Source organism: Molossus molossus, unplaced genomic scaffold, assembly GCF_014108415.1.
Source record: "Molossus molossus isolate mMolMol1 unplaced genomic scaffold, mMolMol1.p scaffold_m16_p_12, whole genome shotgun sequence".
In the NCBI taxonomy this organism is placed as follows: Eukaryota; Metazoa; Chordata; class Mammalia; order Chiroptera; family Molossidae; genus Molossus; species Molossus molossus.
This window is the reverse complement of record NW_023425347.1, coordinates 4,601,043-4,620,816: the sequence shown is the minus strand read 5'-3', so window position 1 is coordinate 4,620,816 and position 19,774 is coordinate 4,601,043. Positions and strand designations below refer to the sequence as shown.

The 19,774-nt window shown below is 36.0% G+C and overlaps 1 protein-coding gene across 17 annotated transcripts in view; it reads left to right on the top strand.

Moving 5' to 3' along the window:
• EXOC2 (exocyst complex component 2) overlaps positions 1–19,774 on the top strand; it is a 206,102-nt gene that overhangs the window by 81,444 nt on the left and 104,884 nt on the right. For 16 of the 17 annotated variants that reach the window (XM_036257413.1, XM_036257405.1, XM_036257404.1 and 13 more), the window contains 3 exons: positions 3,891–4,004; positions 5,951–6,075; positions 16,497–16,577. In XM_036257413.1, the coding sequence (XP_036113306.1) occupies positions 3,891–4,004; positions 5,951–6,075; positions 16,497–16,577 (320 nt within the window). Of the gene's footprint in view, positions 1–3,890; positions 4,005–4,027; positions 4,112–5,950; positions 6,076–16,496; positions 16,578–19,774 lie in introns of those variants that run through there. The other variant, XM_036257415.1, reaches the window with a different exon arrangement.

Here is a 19,774-nt window from a genome sequence, read left to right as displayed (position 1 = left end):
TGGTCATTGCTTTTCATTAGTTTGAATACTTTATGCCAATCCCTTCTGGCCTGAAGTAGTTCTGTTGAGAAATCACCTGATAGCCTAATGGGAACCCCCCTTGTAGATAACTAACTGTCTCTCTCTTGCTGCTTTTAATATTCTATCTTTGTCTTTAACCTTTGCCATTTTAATTATGATGTGTCTTGGTCTGGGTTTCTTTGGTTTCATTTTGATTGGACTCTTTATGCTTCCTGAACTTGTGTGACTTTTTCCTTCACTAAGTTAGGGAATTTTTCTGTCATTATTTCTTCAAACAGGTTCTCTATCCTTTGTTCACTTTCTCCTCCTTCTGGCGCTCCTGTGATGAGGATGTTGTTAATGTTTCATGTTGTTCCAAGGTTCCCTTAAGGTATCCTCATTCTTTTTTTTTTTTATCCTCACCTGAGGACATTTTTCCATTTTTTGTTCAGATAGAGTGGGAGGGAGAGAGAGGAAGAAAAAGAGAGAGAAACATCGACGTGAAAGGGACACATCAAGTGGCTGCCACCCGCACAACCCAACCAGGGCCGGGGACAAACTGCAACCGAGATACATGCCCTTAGCGGGAACCAAACCCAGGTCTCTCCAGACCGCAGGCCGAAGCTCTAACCGCTGAGCCAAACTGGCCAGGGCGGTATCCTCATTCTTAAAAATATTTTTTTCTGTTCCGATTGGGTGTTTTTTCTTCCTTTAACAGAGTACTCCTTTGAAAGTTTTATAGGTATGACATATATGTAGATATTTATAAAGTGTTTTAAATTTCTGTGTTTTTTTTTCCTCACCCGAGGACACTTTTCCATTTTCTGTACAGACAGAGTGGGAGGGAGAGGAAGAGAGAGAGAGAGAAACATCGACGTGAAAGGGACACATCGAGTGGCTGCCACACGTACGACCAACCAGGGCTGGGGACAAACTGCAACCGAGGTACATGCCCTTAGCGGGAACCGAACCCGGGTCTCTCCGGACCGCAGGCCGACGCTCCAACCGCTGAGCCAAACCGGCCAGGGCTAAATTTCTGTTTTGATGGAGTGCTGTATAAGTCTTGTATTTATAAATGTAACAAAGTGGGCTGTCTGGCCAGTGTGGCTCAGTGGTGGGGCATCGCCCATGCACCAAGAGGTCGCCAGTTTGATTCCTGGACACATGCCTGGGTTGTGGGCCAGATCCCCAATAGGGGGCATGCAAGAGGAGGCCAATCAATGTTCTCTCTCATCGATGTTTCTATCTCTCTCTCCCTCTCCTTTCCTCTCTCTCTAAAATCAATAAAGGGCCCTGGCTGGTTTTTCTCAGTGGTTAGAGCATGAGCCCACGGACCAGAGAGACCCGGGTTCAGTTCCCGCTAAGGGCACATACTCTCAAATAAATAAATAAATAAATAAAATCAGTAAAGGGAAAAAAATGTAAAGGGGGAAAAAAAAGTGGGACTACATCAAACTAAAACGCTTCTGCACAGCAAAAGAAACCATCCACAAAATGAACAGGGACCCCACTATATGGGAGAACATATTTGCCAATGATACATCTGATAAGAGTTTAATTTCCAAAATTATATGACGCAACACCAGGAAGACAAACAATACAATTTTAAAAATGGGCAAAGGACCTGAATAGACACTTCTCCAAAGACGACGTAAAGATAGCCAGTAAACATATGAAAAAAATGTTCAGTGTCACTAATCATCAGAGAGATGCAAATGAAAACTACAGTGAGGTATCACCTCACACCTGCCAGAATGGCTACCATCAGTAAATCAACAAATAAGTACTGGCAAGAATGTACTGAAAAGGGAACCTTGGTATACTGTTGGTGGAAATGCAGACTGGTGCAGCCACTGGAAAATAGTATGGCGTTTCCTCAGTAAATTAGAAATGTAACTGCCTTTTGACCCAGCGTTCCCACTTCTGGGAATATATCCTAAGAATCCCGAAACACCAATCAGAAAGAATATGTGCACTCCTATGTTCACAGCAACGTTATTTACAATAGCTAATATCTGAAAACAGACCAAGTGCCTATCGGTAGGTGAGTGGATAAATATGTCATGGTACATTTACACAATGGAATACTATATGACTATAAAAAGGAGGGAACTCTTACTTTTTTCCGAAGCATGGTTGGACCTGGAAATTATTATGCTAAGTGAAATATACCAGTCAGAGAATGACAAATACCATATGATCTCACTTACATGAGGAATCTGATGAACAAAGCTGATCCAGAGACATGGATACATGGAACAGACTGACAGACGTCAGAGTGGGGGTGGAAGTGGATGAAAGAATGTATAGAGATTAACCAAAGAGCATATGTGCATAACCCATAGACACAGACAGCAGTGTGGTGATGGCCAGATGGTGGGTGGGAGGGGTCTGGGTGGAGGTGGGAAAAGTGGGTAGGGGTTTGGGGACATATGTAATAGTGTCAGAGTTGAAAATATAAGTGTAATGAAGGTGTTGGCAGAAAAAATATATACAACTTTTATGAAGATTATATACTGACTGAATACATTTAAACGAAAATATATTTTGAAACTTGTTCTGCTGTGAACAAACATGACGTGCCTTTATACTATGATAAAGTTTTTAAGTTAAGCTTCCTAATGTATAATAAATTTGCAGTGAATACTTTAAACAGAAGAATAAACAAAGAACCCAAAGAGACACAAGGCTATAAAATAACATGTGTCCTCGTTATACCTTGAGAGTTGGGCTTACCTAGTATATGGGGTTGAAGAACACATTTCAATCAGAGTAATAAAGTAACAACAAGTAGGACATGGCAGGAAAATACAATGCCGTTGAAGTTGCTAAAGCTTCAGGTTTGAGGATGAGAGTGGTAGGTACGATTCGTGAGAGATTAGCTGGTTTGAATCAAGGAGAGACTTGACTACAGAACTTGGACTTCATTCTGCACAGAGGAAGGGGTGGAGAGTATAGGTAGGGCTGCTAGCTAATAAGCCCTCAATGGTCAAGGTCTGCCCATTGTTACTGTAGCTCTCAGACACAACTGTCTGATGGCCATCGTGGAGTCTGACCTATAGTAGGTATTTAATTAGTATTTAAACTAGTAAATAAATGAATTTATCTGGAAATTGGCATTAAAAATATAGGGAAGAGCCCTGGCTGGTGTGGCTCAGTTGGTTGGACTCTCGTCCCGTACACCAAAAGGTGGTGGGTTTGATTCCTGGTCAGGGCACATACCCAGGTTGCGTGTTCAATCTCTGGTTGGGGTGTGTATAGGAGGCAATGGATCAGTGTTTCTCTTGCATTGATGTCTCTCTCTCTCTCTCTCTTTCTCTCTCTCTCTCTCTCTCTTTTTCATCAATAAAAAACATATCCTTGGGTGAGGATTAAAAAAAAAATTGTAGAAAAGAAAGTGAGCTGTAGATAATGTATTGCCTGTTATCATAAACTTTTCTTAAAATTATTTCAGACATGGACATGAAAATAGTATGCCTTAAAATAACTTTCATAGAGGTCTTTAACATTTTTACCAAACTGATTTCATGTTATTCAATTTCATTGTATCCAGATTTTGAATTTTACCCATTGATTAGGGACTGATTTCATGTTTGGATAGATTTTTATAAAGTATCAACTTAGTCTCTTTAAATCTTATATTCTAGTATTAATGTAATTTCTATATTTTAATTAATTTCCTATCATATATAATCAAAATTGATATATAAGAAATCAACTGAGGTGTAGGAAATATATTTTGTATACACATACAAACATAGGCTTCATAATGTAGATGAATAATTATAATGGTTTATATTCATGTTTATTATACTATGTACTCCTGGTTGTCTGTTAATCTTTGTAAGTAATAGAACTTGAAATATATTGTAACCTTTTTTCTACTTCAGAAGTAAATTTCCCCAGAAGGAATTGGAAAAGCTGTTTCCTGGAATGAGTGCTGATTTTACAAGTGAGAATTTTTCAGCTGCCTGGTATCTTATAGAGAACCACTCAACCACCAGGTTAGTGATGTGGGACTGTTGCTTGTGAATTGTTTCACCTGAATGCCGCTAATAGGTCTGCCGCTTCCGAGTCCTTTGACTTTGGGTGAGCTCGTGCACATTTCAAGGTATCTATTTTCTTATTTATAAAAAGATTATTAATTAGAGGGCCCTTATTGTTTCTATCAGTTTTATTGTTTGTGCAACCCGTTAAAACTTTGTGGAATCTCAGCTGGGTACCTAAACTGATGTGGCTGAATGTGACTTTTTCCTACTCAAATAAGAAAACTTTTAAGTCCTGGTGTAAAGCAGGTAACACACTTCTTTCCAAGGCCATAGAGCAAAGGAAGATGACTTGTTTTATCATTTTGCAAAGACTTTGTTTAAAATTAGGTGAAAAAATAGACACGGTTATATAGTTAAGTAAAAGTGCTCCTTTTTGTCTGCTAATTTCATTTTACCCACACATTCTACAAGATCAGGTTTTTCACTATTTTTGCAAGATGGTTTTAAACAATTATATTTAGTAAAAATGTTTTAATGAATGTTTCATTGCTTAAACTTTATATTCTTGAAAATTCAACTTGTTAAAATATAACTTAGGAGAAATCCTTCACCTATTAGAAGGAACACCATTAGTAGAAAATGTGAGAAAAAGTTGGTGTATACATAGAATGAATTTGGCTTGATAAATTTTTTTTTTAATCCTCACCTAAGGATATTTTTCTATTTATGTTCAGATAGAGTGAGAGGGAGAGGGAAAAACATTGAGTGAGAGAGGCACAACCACTGGTTGCCTCCTGTACGATCCTGACCAGGGACGGGGACCGAACTAAAGTACGTGCCCCTGACTGAAATTGAACCCTCAACTTTTTGGTCTGCAGGCCGATGCTCTATCCACTGAGCCACACCTGCCAGGACCTGCCTTATAAATTTTTAAAGCAAATGTCTGAAATCTTCTATTATAGAAGATGGTTCTAATTTTACATTATGATGTATTTTTTCTATTACTAAGTCAGAATTGATCTCTTTTCTGTGTAGGGCTATCATGGCACTCAATATATTCAAAATTTTATAGCCAAATGTCTTAGCTCAAATAGAAATAAGACTTCTGAAATACAGAGGACTACCTGTTTGTTTTTTTTCTGTGCTTGAGATGTAGAGATAAAATGTTATTGTCTTTTTAGATATTTAGATTGTGGATTAAAAACCTCCCCCAGTTTTTCTGTAATTTCACTGCTAATGACAGGATTGGTTATTGATGTGGTAAGGATAACAGTATGGTCAGTTTGTGTCCAGAATACAGAAGTGAACATACAGAGAAGATCCTGTCTTAGATGGCTTCCAGCCATTGCATGGTCTAGATCTTAACATCAGGGAGATGATGCTCAGAACTCCTTACTTGGAACATGTATATATGATATATATTGGTCATAAAAATATCTACTTATATATTTGGAATGACCATTTGAGGGCTACTAATCTCTTTTCTAGCTGCTATAATTTTGGCATTCACAATAAAAGTTTTAGCTCCAGGTAAGAATTTGAAAGCTTTTGTTTTTATCTGGTTACATATTATATAACTCTGTATCTTTCTTAATGTAGGCTTCTATATATATATATATTTTTTTTATCCTCACCCGAGGACATTTTTCTATTTTTTGTTCAGATAGAGTGGGAGGGAGGGAGAGGAAGAGAGAGAGAGAGAGAGAAACATCTCGGCATGAAAGGGACACATCGAGTGGCTACCACCCGCATGACCAACCAGGGCTGGGGACAAACTGCAACCGAGGTACATGCCCTTAGCAGGAACCGAACCCAGGTCTCTCCGGACCGCAGGCTGACGCTCTAACCGCTGAGCCAAACTGGCCAGGGCTAGGCTTCAATATTTTATACTTAATGCACTGTCTTATTTCTTTTTTACTTGTTAAGAGTGTCAGATGTTTGGTTTCTTTATTTTATTTCAGTTTTGAACAGCTCAAAATGGCAGTCACCAACCTGAAGAGACAGGCTAACAAGAAGAGTGAAAGCAGCCTGGCCTGTGTGAAAGGGGGTCTTAGTACTTTCTTTGAAGCCCAGGATGCTCTCTCAGGTAAGGTGACCCTCAGAGCCATCTGCTGTGGCTTCCACAACAGAAACCTGACACTGTGTTTGCAGAGTATTTACAGGGTGTGACATTCGGTCTGTATTTATAAAAGTAGAGATCTAAAATGTGCCATAAATATTTGTTGCAGACTAGGCTGGAATCTCTTTGAAGGCCTGGCACTTTAAATATTTGTCTCTAAAGCTTTTGTAGACCCATGGTACATGTGTGAAATAGGAGACTACTTTGCCTTTCCAGAATGCCCAATCTCCAGGGCCAATAAGAAATTAAATCCCAATGGGTTAAATTCTAGAATTTTAAGAATTCCAGCCATCAATGTCTTACACATGTGACTAATTCTGTAAATATGACCCATTTGTGATTGGTTTGGAAAAGACTGATAGTAGTGTATCATTCTTTTAAGCCATCACCCCACCAGTCCCATACACAATATTTAACTGTTCACTGTGCATGTCATCATTTGTATATGCAAGGGAAACTGTATTAAATAGAAATAACATAGTTTCAGACATTTCAGGGAAGATGTTAGGTAGGTCCCCCCCCCAAAAAAACTATCTTTTATAAAAATAAAATTATTGTTTATCTAGCTAAAAGTAAATATATTACTAAAATTTAGTCCAATTCTTTTAAAAAACTGACTAGACAAGGAGGCCACACCTTCTTCCATTCAGAAAGACAAAATTTTAAAATTAATCTGTGTTCTTAAAGTACAGACTCCCTCTTATTGTTGTTAAAGTTCCTCCCTCCTGGGCCACACATGCAGAGTTGACTTCTGACACGTGAGTGCGTCTGGTACAGCTCTTTCCTAGCAAGAGTGGAAGGTGAAGGCCTAGGCTGGAAGAGAGCAGTTAGGTAGCCTTCTTCAGGGAACGTTCTGTGCCTCATGTTTTTTGATGGTATGCTTTTCTTTCTTTGTGCTTATTGACATTCAAAGTTATCAATGTTATTATGTCAATAATAGAAACCTCAGCATATATGAACAGTTTAGTGTTATAAAGTAGAATTAAGTTATTATTAGGCCTAGTAGCTATATAAATGATAATTTACCACATATGACTAGCCATTCTCATAGAATATTATAATTAAAATTATTTCACTTAGCAAAAATATATGGTTTGACTTTTCTGTCTACCTTTTTAAAAATAAGCATATTTATATATACACATAAATTTCTTTTCTTTGTTTGGTTTTACTCTTGGCAGATACCAAGTAGTTTTATTTTGTGCATTAAATTTACGTGGCCTCATTTACTAGACATTTGCCCTAGAAATATATCAGTAACTTAAAAGTACAACAAAGAGCCCTGGCCAGGTGGCTCAGTTGGTTGGAGCATTGTCCAGTGTACCAAAAGATTGCAGGTTCGATTCCCAGTCAGGGCACATGCCTAGGTTTCGAGTTCGAACCCTGCCAAGTGCATACAGGAGGCAACTGATTGATGTTTCTTTCTCTCTCACTCTCTCTGAAATCAGTTAAAAAACAACAACATATCCTCAGGTGAGGATTAAAAAGAAAAAAAAAAAGTAACAAAGGTAATAGTGACCAACTACTAATAAGCAACTATTTTATATAGAAAATGACTTTAATAGTGAATTTGAAAATTTTAGACACATATTTATGGAAGTAAATGAAATGCATATTACAGAAGTATTAAGTATGAAGGTGGTTGGTTGGTTTGTGTTTATATGATCTCATGCAGTGACTCTCAAGCAGCATGACATTTTTGTCCTGTGTACTTTAGTATGAGCCCCCAGCCCCCTATTTCCACCCCAGGGGCATTTACCCACATAACCGCAGTGCCATTATTACAGCTAACAACAAAACTTTCAATAATTCTTTAATATCATTTAATTCCCAGTTCGTATTCAAAATTCCCAAATTACTCTCCAACTTGTTTTTTGTTTTTTAAGTTGTTTTGGTCAAATTAAGATCCAAATAATTTCCAGGTATTTCATATGCTTTTTTAAGTTTCTTAAGCCTCTTTTAAACTAAAACAATCCCCTCACCTGGGTTACACTGTCCTTTTTTTCCATGCAAATGATTTATTGAAGAAACAAGGCTATTTGTTCTGTAGGATATCCCATAGTCTGGATTTAACGGATTACTTCTTCATGGTGTTATTTTATTTTACTCTTCATTATATTGTTTGTACTTATTTATTTGGACATTAGTAAGAATCAATTTCAACATTTTTGGCCATAAGTGGTAGTGTGTGCTTCCTGCTTGATCACATCAGGAGGCCATTAGTGTCTATTTGTTCCTCCTGCAGGGCACTATGATGGAGCAGTGGGTTCAAGTGAGGTGGGCACTGGCACTTAGATTGTATATGTGTGTGTGTTTGTGTGTGTATTTTTTTTAAAATTTCTACTTTCTTTGTTTTGTTTATTTTCATGTGGTTTTCCTGAAATTCTCTTTCTTAAAGCTTTTCGTTTTTTTTTTTAATATATTTTTATTGACTTTTTTGCAAGAGGAAGAGAGAGATAGAAACATCGATTGGCCACCTCCTGCATGCACCCTACTGGGGATTGGGCCCAAAATCTGGGCATGCACCCCGACTGGGAATCCAGCTGGGACCTCTCAGTCCATGGGACAACACTCAGAACACTGAGCCACACCGGCTGGGTGAGATTTTCATGTTTTTTAGCATTGCATCATCATTTTAAAAATTATTTAAAATTTATGTTCTAGGCCCTTCTCATTATCAACTCATTTTACTTGTATGTTCTACTTCCTTTATTTACATTGATTCGGTAGTGATGCCATTTTTGCGTTTTCAAAATTTGAAATTTAAATTTTTATTTTGATCTAATAGTCTGTAGTAGACTTTTGTTTTCTGTTTTTAATCCTCACCTGAGGACATTTTTTACATTTATCTTCAGGTAGAGTGGGAGGGAGAAAGGGAGGAAGAGAGAGAGAAACATTGATGGGAGAGAGACATATCCAGTGGTTGCCACCCACACAATGCTAACCGGGGCTCACCGCAACTGAGGTACGTGCCCTTAGCAGGAACTGAACCCAGGACTCTCTGGGCTGCAGGCCAACACTCTAACCACTGAGCCAGACCGGCCAGGGCTAGACTTTTGTTTTTGAAAGTTAGTTTTCATCTTACAATATCATGAAAACAAATGTGTTTCTTAATATATGTCAATTTTCTGTTACTGGTGCCAAAGATAAAAATGGGGAAGGGGGGCGGTGATCAGATAAGAAGAATAAATAAAAACATCAAATAGGAAAGGAGGATGTAAAACTGTCATTATTTGCAGATGACATGTACTTAGAAAACCCTAAAGACTCCACCAAAAAACTAGTAGATTTAATAAATGAATTCGGCAGTTCAGTGGGATACAAAATTAACACCCAGAAATTGATGGCATTTTTATACAACAATAATGAACTATTGGAAAGAGAAACTAAAAAAAAATCTCATTTACCATTGCAACAAAACAATTAAGATACTTAGAAATAAACTTAACAAAGGAGGTAAAGGACCTATACTTGGGAAACTACAGGACATTGAGAAAAGAGATAGAGGAAGGTAATAAACAAGTGGAAGAATAGACTGTGTTCAAGGATTGGGAGAATTAACATTAGTAAAATGTCCATACTACCCAAAGCAATCTATAAATTCAATGCAATCCCTACTAAAATACCAACAGCATGTTTCACAGATCAGGAACAAAACTCCAAAAATTATATGGAACAAAAAAGGACCACAAATAGCCACAGCAATCTTGAAAAAGAACAAAGTTGGAGCGATCACAATTCCAGATATCAGGTTATACTAAAAAGCCATTGTAATCAAGATAGCCTGGTACTGGTACAAGAACAGGCATGTATCAGTGGAAGAGAATAGAGAACCCAGAAACTGACCCAAGATATTATCCTCAATAAATATTTGACAAAGGAGGCAAGAGCATACAATGGAGTACGGACAACCTCTTCAATAAATGGCTCTGGAAAAATTGGACAGCTACATGCAAAAAAATGAAACTAGACCACCAACTTACACCATACACAAGAATAAATTCAAAATGAATAAAAGACATAAACAAGTAAGTCATGAAACCATAAAAATCCTACAAGGAAAATGTAGGCAGCAAAATTTCAGAGAGCACACGTAGCAGAATTTTCACCGGTACATCATCTAGGGCAAGAGAAACAAAGGAATAAATTAATAAATGGGACTGCATCAAACTAAAAAGCTTCTGCACAGTAAACGCAACCAGTATCAAAATGAAGCGGGAACCCACTGTTTGGGACAGTGTATTTGCCAGTGTCACATCTGACAAGGGGTTTATTTCCAAAATATATAAAGTATTCATACAACTCAAAAAAAGGAAGTCAAAAACCCAATTGAAAAATGAGCAGAGGACCTGAATAGATACTTCTCCAGACAGGACATACAAATGACCAAGAGACATATGAAAAAATGCTCAATGTCACTAGTCATCAGAGCGTTGGAAATTAAAATGACTATGAGGTATCACCTCACACCTGCCAGAATGGCTACCGTCAATAAATCAACAAACAGCAAGTACTGGCGAGGATGTGGAGAAAAGGGAACCGTTGTGCACTGCTTATAGGAATGCAGACTGGTACAGCTACTAGAGAAAACAGTATGGAATTTCCTTAAAACATTAAAAATTGATCTGCTGTTTACCCAGTGATCCTACTCCTAGGAGTATATCATAAGAAACCCAAAACACCAATCACAAAGAATATATGCACCCCTATGTTCATAGCAGTGCTATTCACAATAGCTAAGATCTGGAAACAGCCCATGTACCCATCAGTAGATGAGTAGATACAAAAGCTGTGGTACATTTACACAGTGGAAAACTATGCAGCTGTAAAAAAGGAGTCCTTACCCTTTGAGACAGCATGGAGGGACCTGGAGAGTATTGTGGTAAGTAAAGTAAGCCAGTCAGAGAAACACAAGTATCACATGATCTCACTTATATGTGGAACTTAATGAACAAACTTAAACAGATGAAAACGATAGAAACAGAGACATGGAAATAATGGAACAGACTGGTGAACCTCAAAGGGAATGGGGAGAGGGGACAGGAAGAGATTAATCAAAGAACTTACATGCATATATGCATTACCCATGGGCACAGACTATAGGGTGGTTAAGGCCTGGGGTGGAATGGGATCTGGGAGGAGGGGGGCAGTGGGAGATAAAAAGAGGGACATTTGTAATACTCTCAACAGTAAAGATTTTTTTTGTTTTTAAAGGATAAAGCTGTCTACAACAATAGTGGTGAAATATACCTTTTTTTTTATTTTAAGAAAGCATAATTAACATATTTATAATTAAAGATTCTATATCCTAATTTTTAAAAAATGTGGAGGGGGCATATTCTTGTCAGGACACACTGTTTGATATATTATTATTGCCTGATAAACTACATTATTTAAATCTAAGTTATTTATAATAAACCTGTCAGATAAAAATCTCCATCTTCAATTTTGATTGTCAGTTTTTCTTTGTATGAAAAACGTATTTACTTTGTAACTTTGGTTGCTTCGATTGTCTTGGTACTAATATTATAATGTAATAATAATACCTGCGAAATTGGTGGCAATTCCTTAGACTACCAGCTGGTTTGATAGTTTGCTAGAAGGACTCACCGAACTCACTAAAAGCTGTTGTACTCACAGTTATGGTGTACTATATTGAATAGAAACAGATTAAAGTCAGCCAAGGGAAGGCTGGTCCAGGAAAGTTCATGAATGGAGTGTGCAGTTGTCTTTTTCAAGTCGAGTCGTGGTCATCAGTGATTTTCCTGGCAATGGTGTGAGACAACCAAGGAATCTTACCCAAGCCTTGGTGTGCAGAATTTTTACTGAGGCTCGTTATATAGACACAGTCAACTGCCCCAATGGCTGATCTGTCCAGTCCCTCTGGAGGTTGAGCTTATACTGAGTGACCAAAGCTCTCACCATAAATCACAGTTAGGTTACCTTTTTGTTATAATCTGTATTCTCTTTGAGTGGAGTATTTCATATACAGTTCAAGGGTTTTTTTTTTGTTTTGTTTTGTTTTTCTATTCCAGTCAGGTATACAATAATAGTTATTACCCTCTTGTATGATCTTTATTTATCTTTTTTTTTTTTAATCCTCACCCGAGGACATTTTTCCAGTTTTTGTTCAGATAGAGTGGGAGGGGAGAGAAAGAGAAACATCGACGTGAGAGAGACACATCGAGTGGTTGCCACCCACACAACCCAACCAGAGCCGGGGACAAACTGCAACCGAGGTACGTGGTCTTAGCGGGAACCGAACCCGGTCTCTCTGGACCGCAGGCCGACGCTCTAACCGCTGAGCCAAACCGGCCAGGGCTTTATTTATCTTTTAAGTTTTAATTCTGTGGTCAGTTATTTTTCTTGTGTGTATCCGAGTATTTTAATTAGAACTTGACAAGAAGTGTCTGGCATAATTAATCTGCCCATGTTAATCTCAGTATGTTTATTACAGTTTTTGTTTGTTTTGTTTTACTATATCCTACAAAATATTTCCAGCAGCTACTTCACTTTTTCATGACTGTCTGTCTCTCTGCCAAGTCTTCCAATCCCTTGAAGTCTTGATGAACCATGGTTTCCTACCAGCTACGGCTCAGAGCAGTGCTACCAGGTTACACTGTTTGTGGAGCTTCTCATAGCAGTAAAGGCCTTCACTTCCTCAGTGCCATCTGAGTGTCACCTTGGTTTCAGTGACCATTTCCCTGACTGCCCCTTAAACTTACCACCTGTACATTCACTGATTTTAGTGTCAAGTCCAGCATTAGCACTGTTCTTCTTGAGGCCAACTATGGACCAAAACCATGAGTTATTTCTTTTTATTATATACTAAATAATACCAGAATAAAGAGGTCAAAGCAGAGTAACTAAACACATGTTGCTTAATACATGATTGGCCCTCCTTTCCTTGTTTTATTGCTGCTACTCTAGGTGGTTTGAGCCATGCTGATGTGGCACATTCTGTTGTTAGTATCTTTTATGTATGAAGATAATCTAGGCAGGTATGGTTATATAAGACCCAATCATGTAAGTGAGAATCCTTTATACTGGTTAGTCTTGTATGTAATAGTTGTAATCATATTATTATTTGTTTTTTTCCAATATAACTGATGAAAGAAAGGATTCTCATATTATCTAAACAATTTAAATATCATTTGTATATGTTTAGCCACTCAAAAATTTGGTAGAATAAGAAGTGGAAGCCAAATGTTTGAAAAGCTCTTTATAAATTTATTAATACATCTTACCCAAACCCTTCCTAGTTTTTTATTAAGTATTATACTCAGAGGTTGGCACATGGGCCACATTAGGCCCTATCCCTTCTTTGTACAGGCCCAGAAGGTAAGCATGGCTATGTTTTTCAAGGTGTTTTTTTTTTTGGAGAAGAAAAACAATTTATAGAGGCCCTATGTGGCCCACAAAGCATAAAGTATTTATTGTCTGGTTCTTTATAGAAATACTTTTTCAATCTCTGACCTAGTTTGAATATTCTCATGTTACACAGGCCAGTAGTAACATAGTGTGATTAGAGTATGTACACCACAGTGTACCTGACACTGAACCCTTACAGTCATTGCCTATACACCCATGTCATTTCTTAGTGCCTCATTTAATAATGGCATCATATAAATGCATGGACAAAGAGTATGATAATTTTGATTGAAATTTTCCCATTTGATATCTACATTTTACTAGAGAGTTAAATGAATCAAATAATTTTAGTGAGCCAATAGGCATTCTTTCTAGAACTCTGATTTTTCTTTGAATAGAACTTTTATATATATACTTTTTTAGTTTCCCAAATATAAACTTATGGTATTCAACTGCTTCAAGTTTCAATAGATTAGAAATAACAAACCTGTGATCATGTACCAGGTTGCTTATTGAGTTATACTATTTAAAAATGTTTTCAGAGAAAATAAAAGGTCAAGTGAACCAGACATTGGGTTATTTGATTTAATTTTCTGGAAAATAGGATTGTCTTTATCAGATCCCGTGTCTCGGTCCTCCTGCTCGGCTGACAGCTTGACAGTGGCTCTGCTGTGGTGGAGATGGTTGGCAGGAAGCTGCTTCGTTAGCAGGAAAGGGCTGCAAACTGAGCTGGGGGGAGCCACGCTCACCTTGTCTTGACCTGATCTTGACCTGATCAGTGATGGGTTTTGCTAGCAACAGAAAATGTGGCTGCATGATTTCCTTTAATGCTAATTTTGACTTAGAAAAGTAGTATTTGAAGTAGGGCTACTAGAAGATGTAATGTTTCATTGCCATGGACAAACCAACTGCATGTAGTGTCTGCTTAGCACATGTAGTGAATGCCGATTGCTCTTTTGCAGCCTGGCCTGTTAGAAAATCACAGCAACATTTAAATAAATTGTTTGAGCAGATTTGCTGGTATTGAACATGGAAGTCTTTCTAGTTTTGCTTTATAATATTTGGGCATCTTTATCTTCTTAAAGATAGGGAAGCTTTTCCATTTAAATTATGTACAAGTTAAGGTTAGGCTTTGATATTTACAAATATTTTATGTTATCATTATCATATAATCTAAATTTGAAACATTAAAGAAATAACTTTTTTTCATTCCTGAGTCAACCAAGAAACTAAAAAAATATAGTGACTGATTTTTTTCCCCAAATGTATTTTTCAATGTGTTTCTTTAAGAGAGAAGCAGTCTATTTTAGAATGACAAACAAAATTTGAGGTTGTTTATGAAAAGAAGTATAAAAAAGGACAAGATCAGTATTAGAAACTAATTAAAACAAGCAGAGAAATAGATATTATCATGCATTGAGAATAATTTTATACCGCATATAAGTACTAAATTTGACCCAGAAATGAATAGTAATTTATTAAACAAATGGTAATTTAGTAAAGACATACACTTTTCTTTTTTTTTTTTGCTTAGACATACTTTCTTTCCCAGATATCTGCCACTCATGACTGGTGGGGTCGAGGCAGTAAGTTTCTTTTAGGAAAGAGTTTGATGCTCTATTTGAATGTTAGAGAATGGTTAACATAAGAGTAATGTTAGCGTTCAGTGTACTGGCTGTGAAGCCTGTGGAGTTACACATCTTGCATTTGAGTTTTTGCTAGAGCAAATTATGTGAAAGTATAAAATTCTGGGTGTTTTAGCAGCTATTATTATTATTTTTTTCTTCTTTTTTTTAATTAATTTTTTTTTGGTACGTGCCCCTAGCAGGAACTGAACCCGGGACTCTCTGGTTTGCAGGCCAACGCTCCAACTGCTGAGCCAAACTGGCCAGGGCTAGCAGATATTATTTTTGAGAGAGGTCCTTTCATTGCAATTGAATGTAGTTTCCAACTGACATAATAAGTCTATAATTTTCATTTTACAGATGTGAAAACAGAGGCTTAAGCAGTTGATGCTATTTACCCATGAATATGAGCAGTATGGGGTGAAGATTTTTGTCCTGGGATCAGACTGCTTGATTCAAATTTTGGGATTAGCTTTTGACCTCAGTCAATTTACTTAATTTTACTGAGCCATGGTTTTGCCATCTGTGAAATAGAAATAATATTACAATATACATCATTGGCCTCTTACAAGGGCAATATGCATTAGAAACTTATAGTGCTTAACTTACAGTCATGGCTCAATTAATGTTTGGCTTGCTATTTTTATTATTTTATTATGTCACAGTTTTGAATTTGAAATTGTATTTGGTCATTTTGTTTTGAAAATTTCCTTAGTGCTTCATCTAAGCTTGATTTGCTCTGTTTAAAACCTCCCCTCTTCGACAGGCAAAACAGTTTTAAAATATATAATATTAAGTGACCCTAATAACCTTTGTAAGAATTATACATACATATATCAGTAATAGCAAAAAACTTCAATGTAATTTGTACATCCACGAATTGATATATTGGTAGATGTTAATAGATGTTTCTTTGGAACTTTGAGTAAAATAATTATAGTATGAATAAAACGTGAATAATATGTGTTTTGCCATGTTATGTCCCAGGTTGAAATGAAATATTTTTACTTTGATATATTTCAAATAGTAGTATTTCTGTTTTGCAGATGGTGAACTAAGAAATAAGTGTGACTTGCCCTTTACCAAATATCAAAGATTACTTACTTAAGTCTCACTTTTCTTTTGTAATGCATCTGGTGTTACCATTCAACATTGAGGATCACATGATTATGTGTATAATGTACTGTTTTAATAGTGTGAAACTATGAATAATTTAGACTGGTGTCTGCTGATTACTTTGCTGAATTTATGTGGGTTTTGCACATTTCTGCTTCTTTCCACCAGTGAAAATAATATGATCATTTTGAAAAGCTGTTTAAAAAATGTCATTTTGATGTAATGTATTCCCACCCATTTAAAGGGCCTAAATTTTAACTACACATTTTGTCATAGCCATCCATCAGAAACTAGAAGCAGATGGAACGGAAAAAGTAGAAGGATCCATGACGCAAAAACTGGAGAATGTTCTGAACAGTAAGTTTTGTTCTACTACCCAAAACCATTTTTGGACTTTTATAACAAGCTTTAATACAGTTCTTGGATTTTGTTTCACAGAACAAGGCAGTAAGTTGCATTTTAGTATTTACTTCTAAGTAGTAATTATTTAATGAACATAAGGGGAATAAAACCATTGAAAATGAATGTCTTTTTTTTTTCCATTTTATTTATGAGAAGTCATAATTTGAAAATAAGCCAATATACTTCTTAATAAGTAAAATTTGCCACCATAAAAGAGACCAGTATATAAATAGCATCATCAAAGACAGAAAAGCACAGAGGCAATCCAGGATTTTTATTGACCAAAAACCTGAAAACGCATCTTCACGTGTCTACTAGTATTAATGCAAATAATATCAGCTACTAGAATAACAGATACTTAGGTGTCACTTATTTATTTATACCTGGCCTTTTTCCAAAACAAATTTAAGGCAGCTGCATATTTAAGACTGTTTCTAACTAAGACATTTTGTAAAAACTATAGGCCCAGAGAAACTGACATATGCAAAATTTGGAGATCCACCTCCCTTGATATCTTTTTTCTGAGATACTTAGCTCTCAGGTACTTACAATATTGATTTGGAAGAAACTCATCAGATGAATCAATTCCTGTTATAATACTAATGGGTTAAAAATAAACTATCCTCTTTCATGCATATAGTAAATATTTGACAAGGCACAGTAATGCCCAAAGGAATCTACTTGTTTGTTAAATAAGTATAGTCTTAACCTTACCATAGTAGGGTGAAGAATAACTAAAGAAATTAAGAACCATCTCATTCATCAGATCTTTAGTGATTCTATGAATACAGAGCTGTGGTATCAAGTTAGTTTTTGTACTTCTAGCTTAATTTATTTCCATGAATAGTTTACTGAGTTATTTTTAAAAAATTTTTTTAAATAAATGTCTGTTCATAAACCTGGGGATCTCTGATAAGAATGTATTTTTTAGAAGAAGTTTTAATTTGACATAGGCTTTCCTTGGTAGTAAAATTTGAGTACTTAGATTTCCTCTTAAAAATTTGAGTTTCACAGCACTTTAAATGCTTTTTCCTCTGGTTGTTCTTATTATTTTGCCTTGTTTTTGTCTGAGAACCATGTCACCAAATTGACTGAAATGAATATATTCTAAATTCAACCCAAATAAACATTTACTAAAGCTATTTCTGTATTAGCATAGTCAGACATATGTCTTGGAAAGATGTTTTCACTACAGAAATTGTCATTAAACCATGATATCTGTTTTTAAAAAAAGTGAGATTATTTCATTAACTTTTCAAAGGTGATTTGTAAGGACACGCTGACATGGTAAGTATATCATTGTTACCAGTAAAATAAAATAGATACTTGTTAAGGTTTTGAAAAGATTAAGATCCATTTCAAGTGTTAGGTTTAGCATAGTGTGTTAACATAATTTTTTTCTTTTAAGTAGTAGTTTAGGAAATCCTCCCTTCGCACTTGTGGTACAAAATTTGTAAGGGAAATCATTTTACTTCTATTCCTTTATAACCACAAACCTTTTCTAGAAATGTGTCATACTAACTTTCTACTGAAATTTGCTCTTTTTGAATGAAGTTGTGCTTAACATAAATAAATGGTCACTTTATGAGATTCTCCTTCAAGACTTTCTGGTGTAATATTTTTCTTAAAATAAAAATTCCTTTATAACAGTGCCTTTTTTCCTAGAAACATGTTTATCAACTTGATGTTTACTATCTAAAGTTTTGCAAATTCAGTTTGACTAACATTTATTTAAGACTGGTTGTGGAGACATACCCTGCTCAATCCAGTGTGGGGTACACAGCTCAGAGAGAGTTGGCTCCAGCCCTGTGAGCATGTCTTCTGCCCAGACAGGTGTGTCCTAGTTACTAAAGTCTGGGGAATCAGATGAACAATTATAGAAGTACTATGGAAAATTTAATTCGTTTTCTTTTGGACAGGAAGGAAGGATCAATGAGTATGAATGCAGTTTAATTTGCTTAGATTATTATTAATGCTTCAATTTTGTGTATAATTGTATGCTAATTTACATGCATTTTTCTTGAGTTATTTTAAATGAAAGTTTAAAAAATGTGGGCAGCCTTTCTCACTGTTAAATTAAATTTTAACTATAAGAAACTTAGTCAATTTTATTCAGAATTTATCAGTGCTGAAGCCTTTCATTGAAATTCTTTTTTTCCCCCCACTGTCATGTGTTTTTCCGATTTGCCTTTTAACTTAATAATTTTTTCTTGATTTCAAGCAAGTGATAATAGTGATGACTATGATTTATATCACATTTACATATCCAACTTTATTTTCTTACGTATTCCAAGAGTATAGAGCAGCATTATCTGATAGAACTTCTACAGTGATGGAAATGTAACTATTGAGGACTTAAAATGTAGCTAGTATTGCTGAGGAATTGAATTTTTAATTTTTTTTAACTTTAATTAATTAAAATTGAAATAGCCCCATGTGGCTAGTAGCTGCCTTTTGGACAATGGGAGTATAAACAATGTAATATAAATATTTATAGTAGAAGCTATGGTAGTGATAGCTAAAACATTTGCAGTGTTCAGTAAGGGTCAAAACATTCTGTATTATCTGGTCCGCACAATAACTTTATGAAGTTTGTACTGTTATCTCTCTTTTATTGATGAAAAAAGTAAGTGGTAGAGTTGGGATTTATGTGTAGAAATTTGGCTCCAAATTTGTACTTTAAACCACAGATTGCATGGGCTTAAACCCTTGCTGTGCATGGGTTTGATATGCATTAATTTCAGTTACCTCATTTCAATTAAATACACCTATTCCCCAAAAACACAGTTCAAATTTCAGTTACCACAGTATATTTGATATAATTTCATAAAGTACAAATTCAGATGCTGGCTCTTCGGATGTGCAAGTGATCAGTGACCAAGTGTCTCTTCTGAGTCTATCGGTGACTGGTCACTGCACATGTGTTATCAGTTCACACACAGACATCAAAGTGGGCAGTTGTGCAGCTTCCTTGTCTCCCAGAGATAAACTCACATGACATTTTAAAGAAATGGATAAATAAAAGAGGGTATTGGCCCACAGAGATGAAAATGCATCAGGAAACAAGTGATAACTCTAAGTAAAATTCAAATCTAACATGACTGGAGTTACAGAAAAAGTAGCTGACTGTGGGGATGTGGACACTACTACTG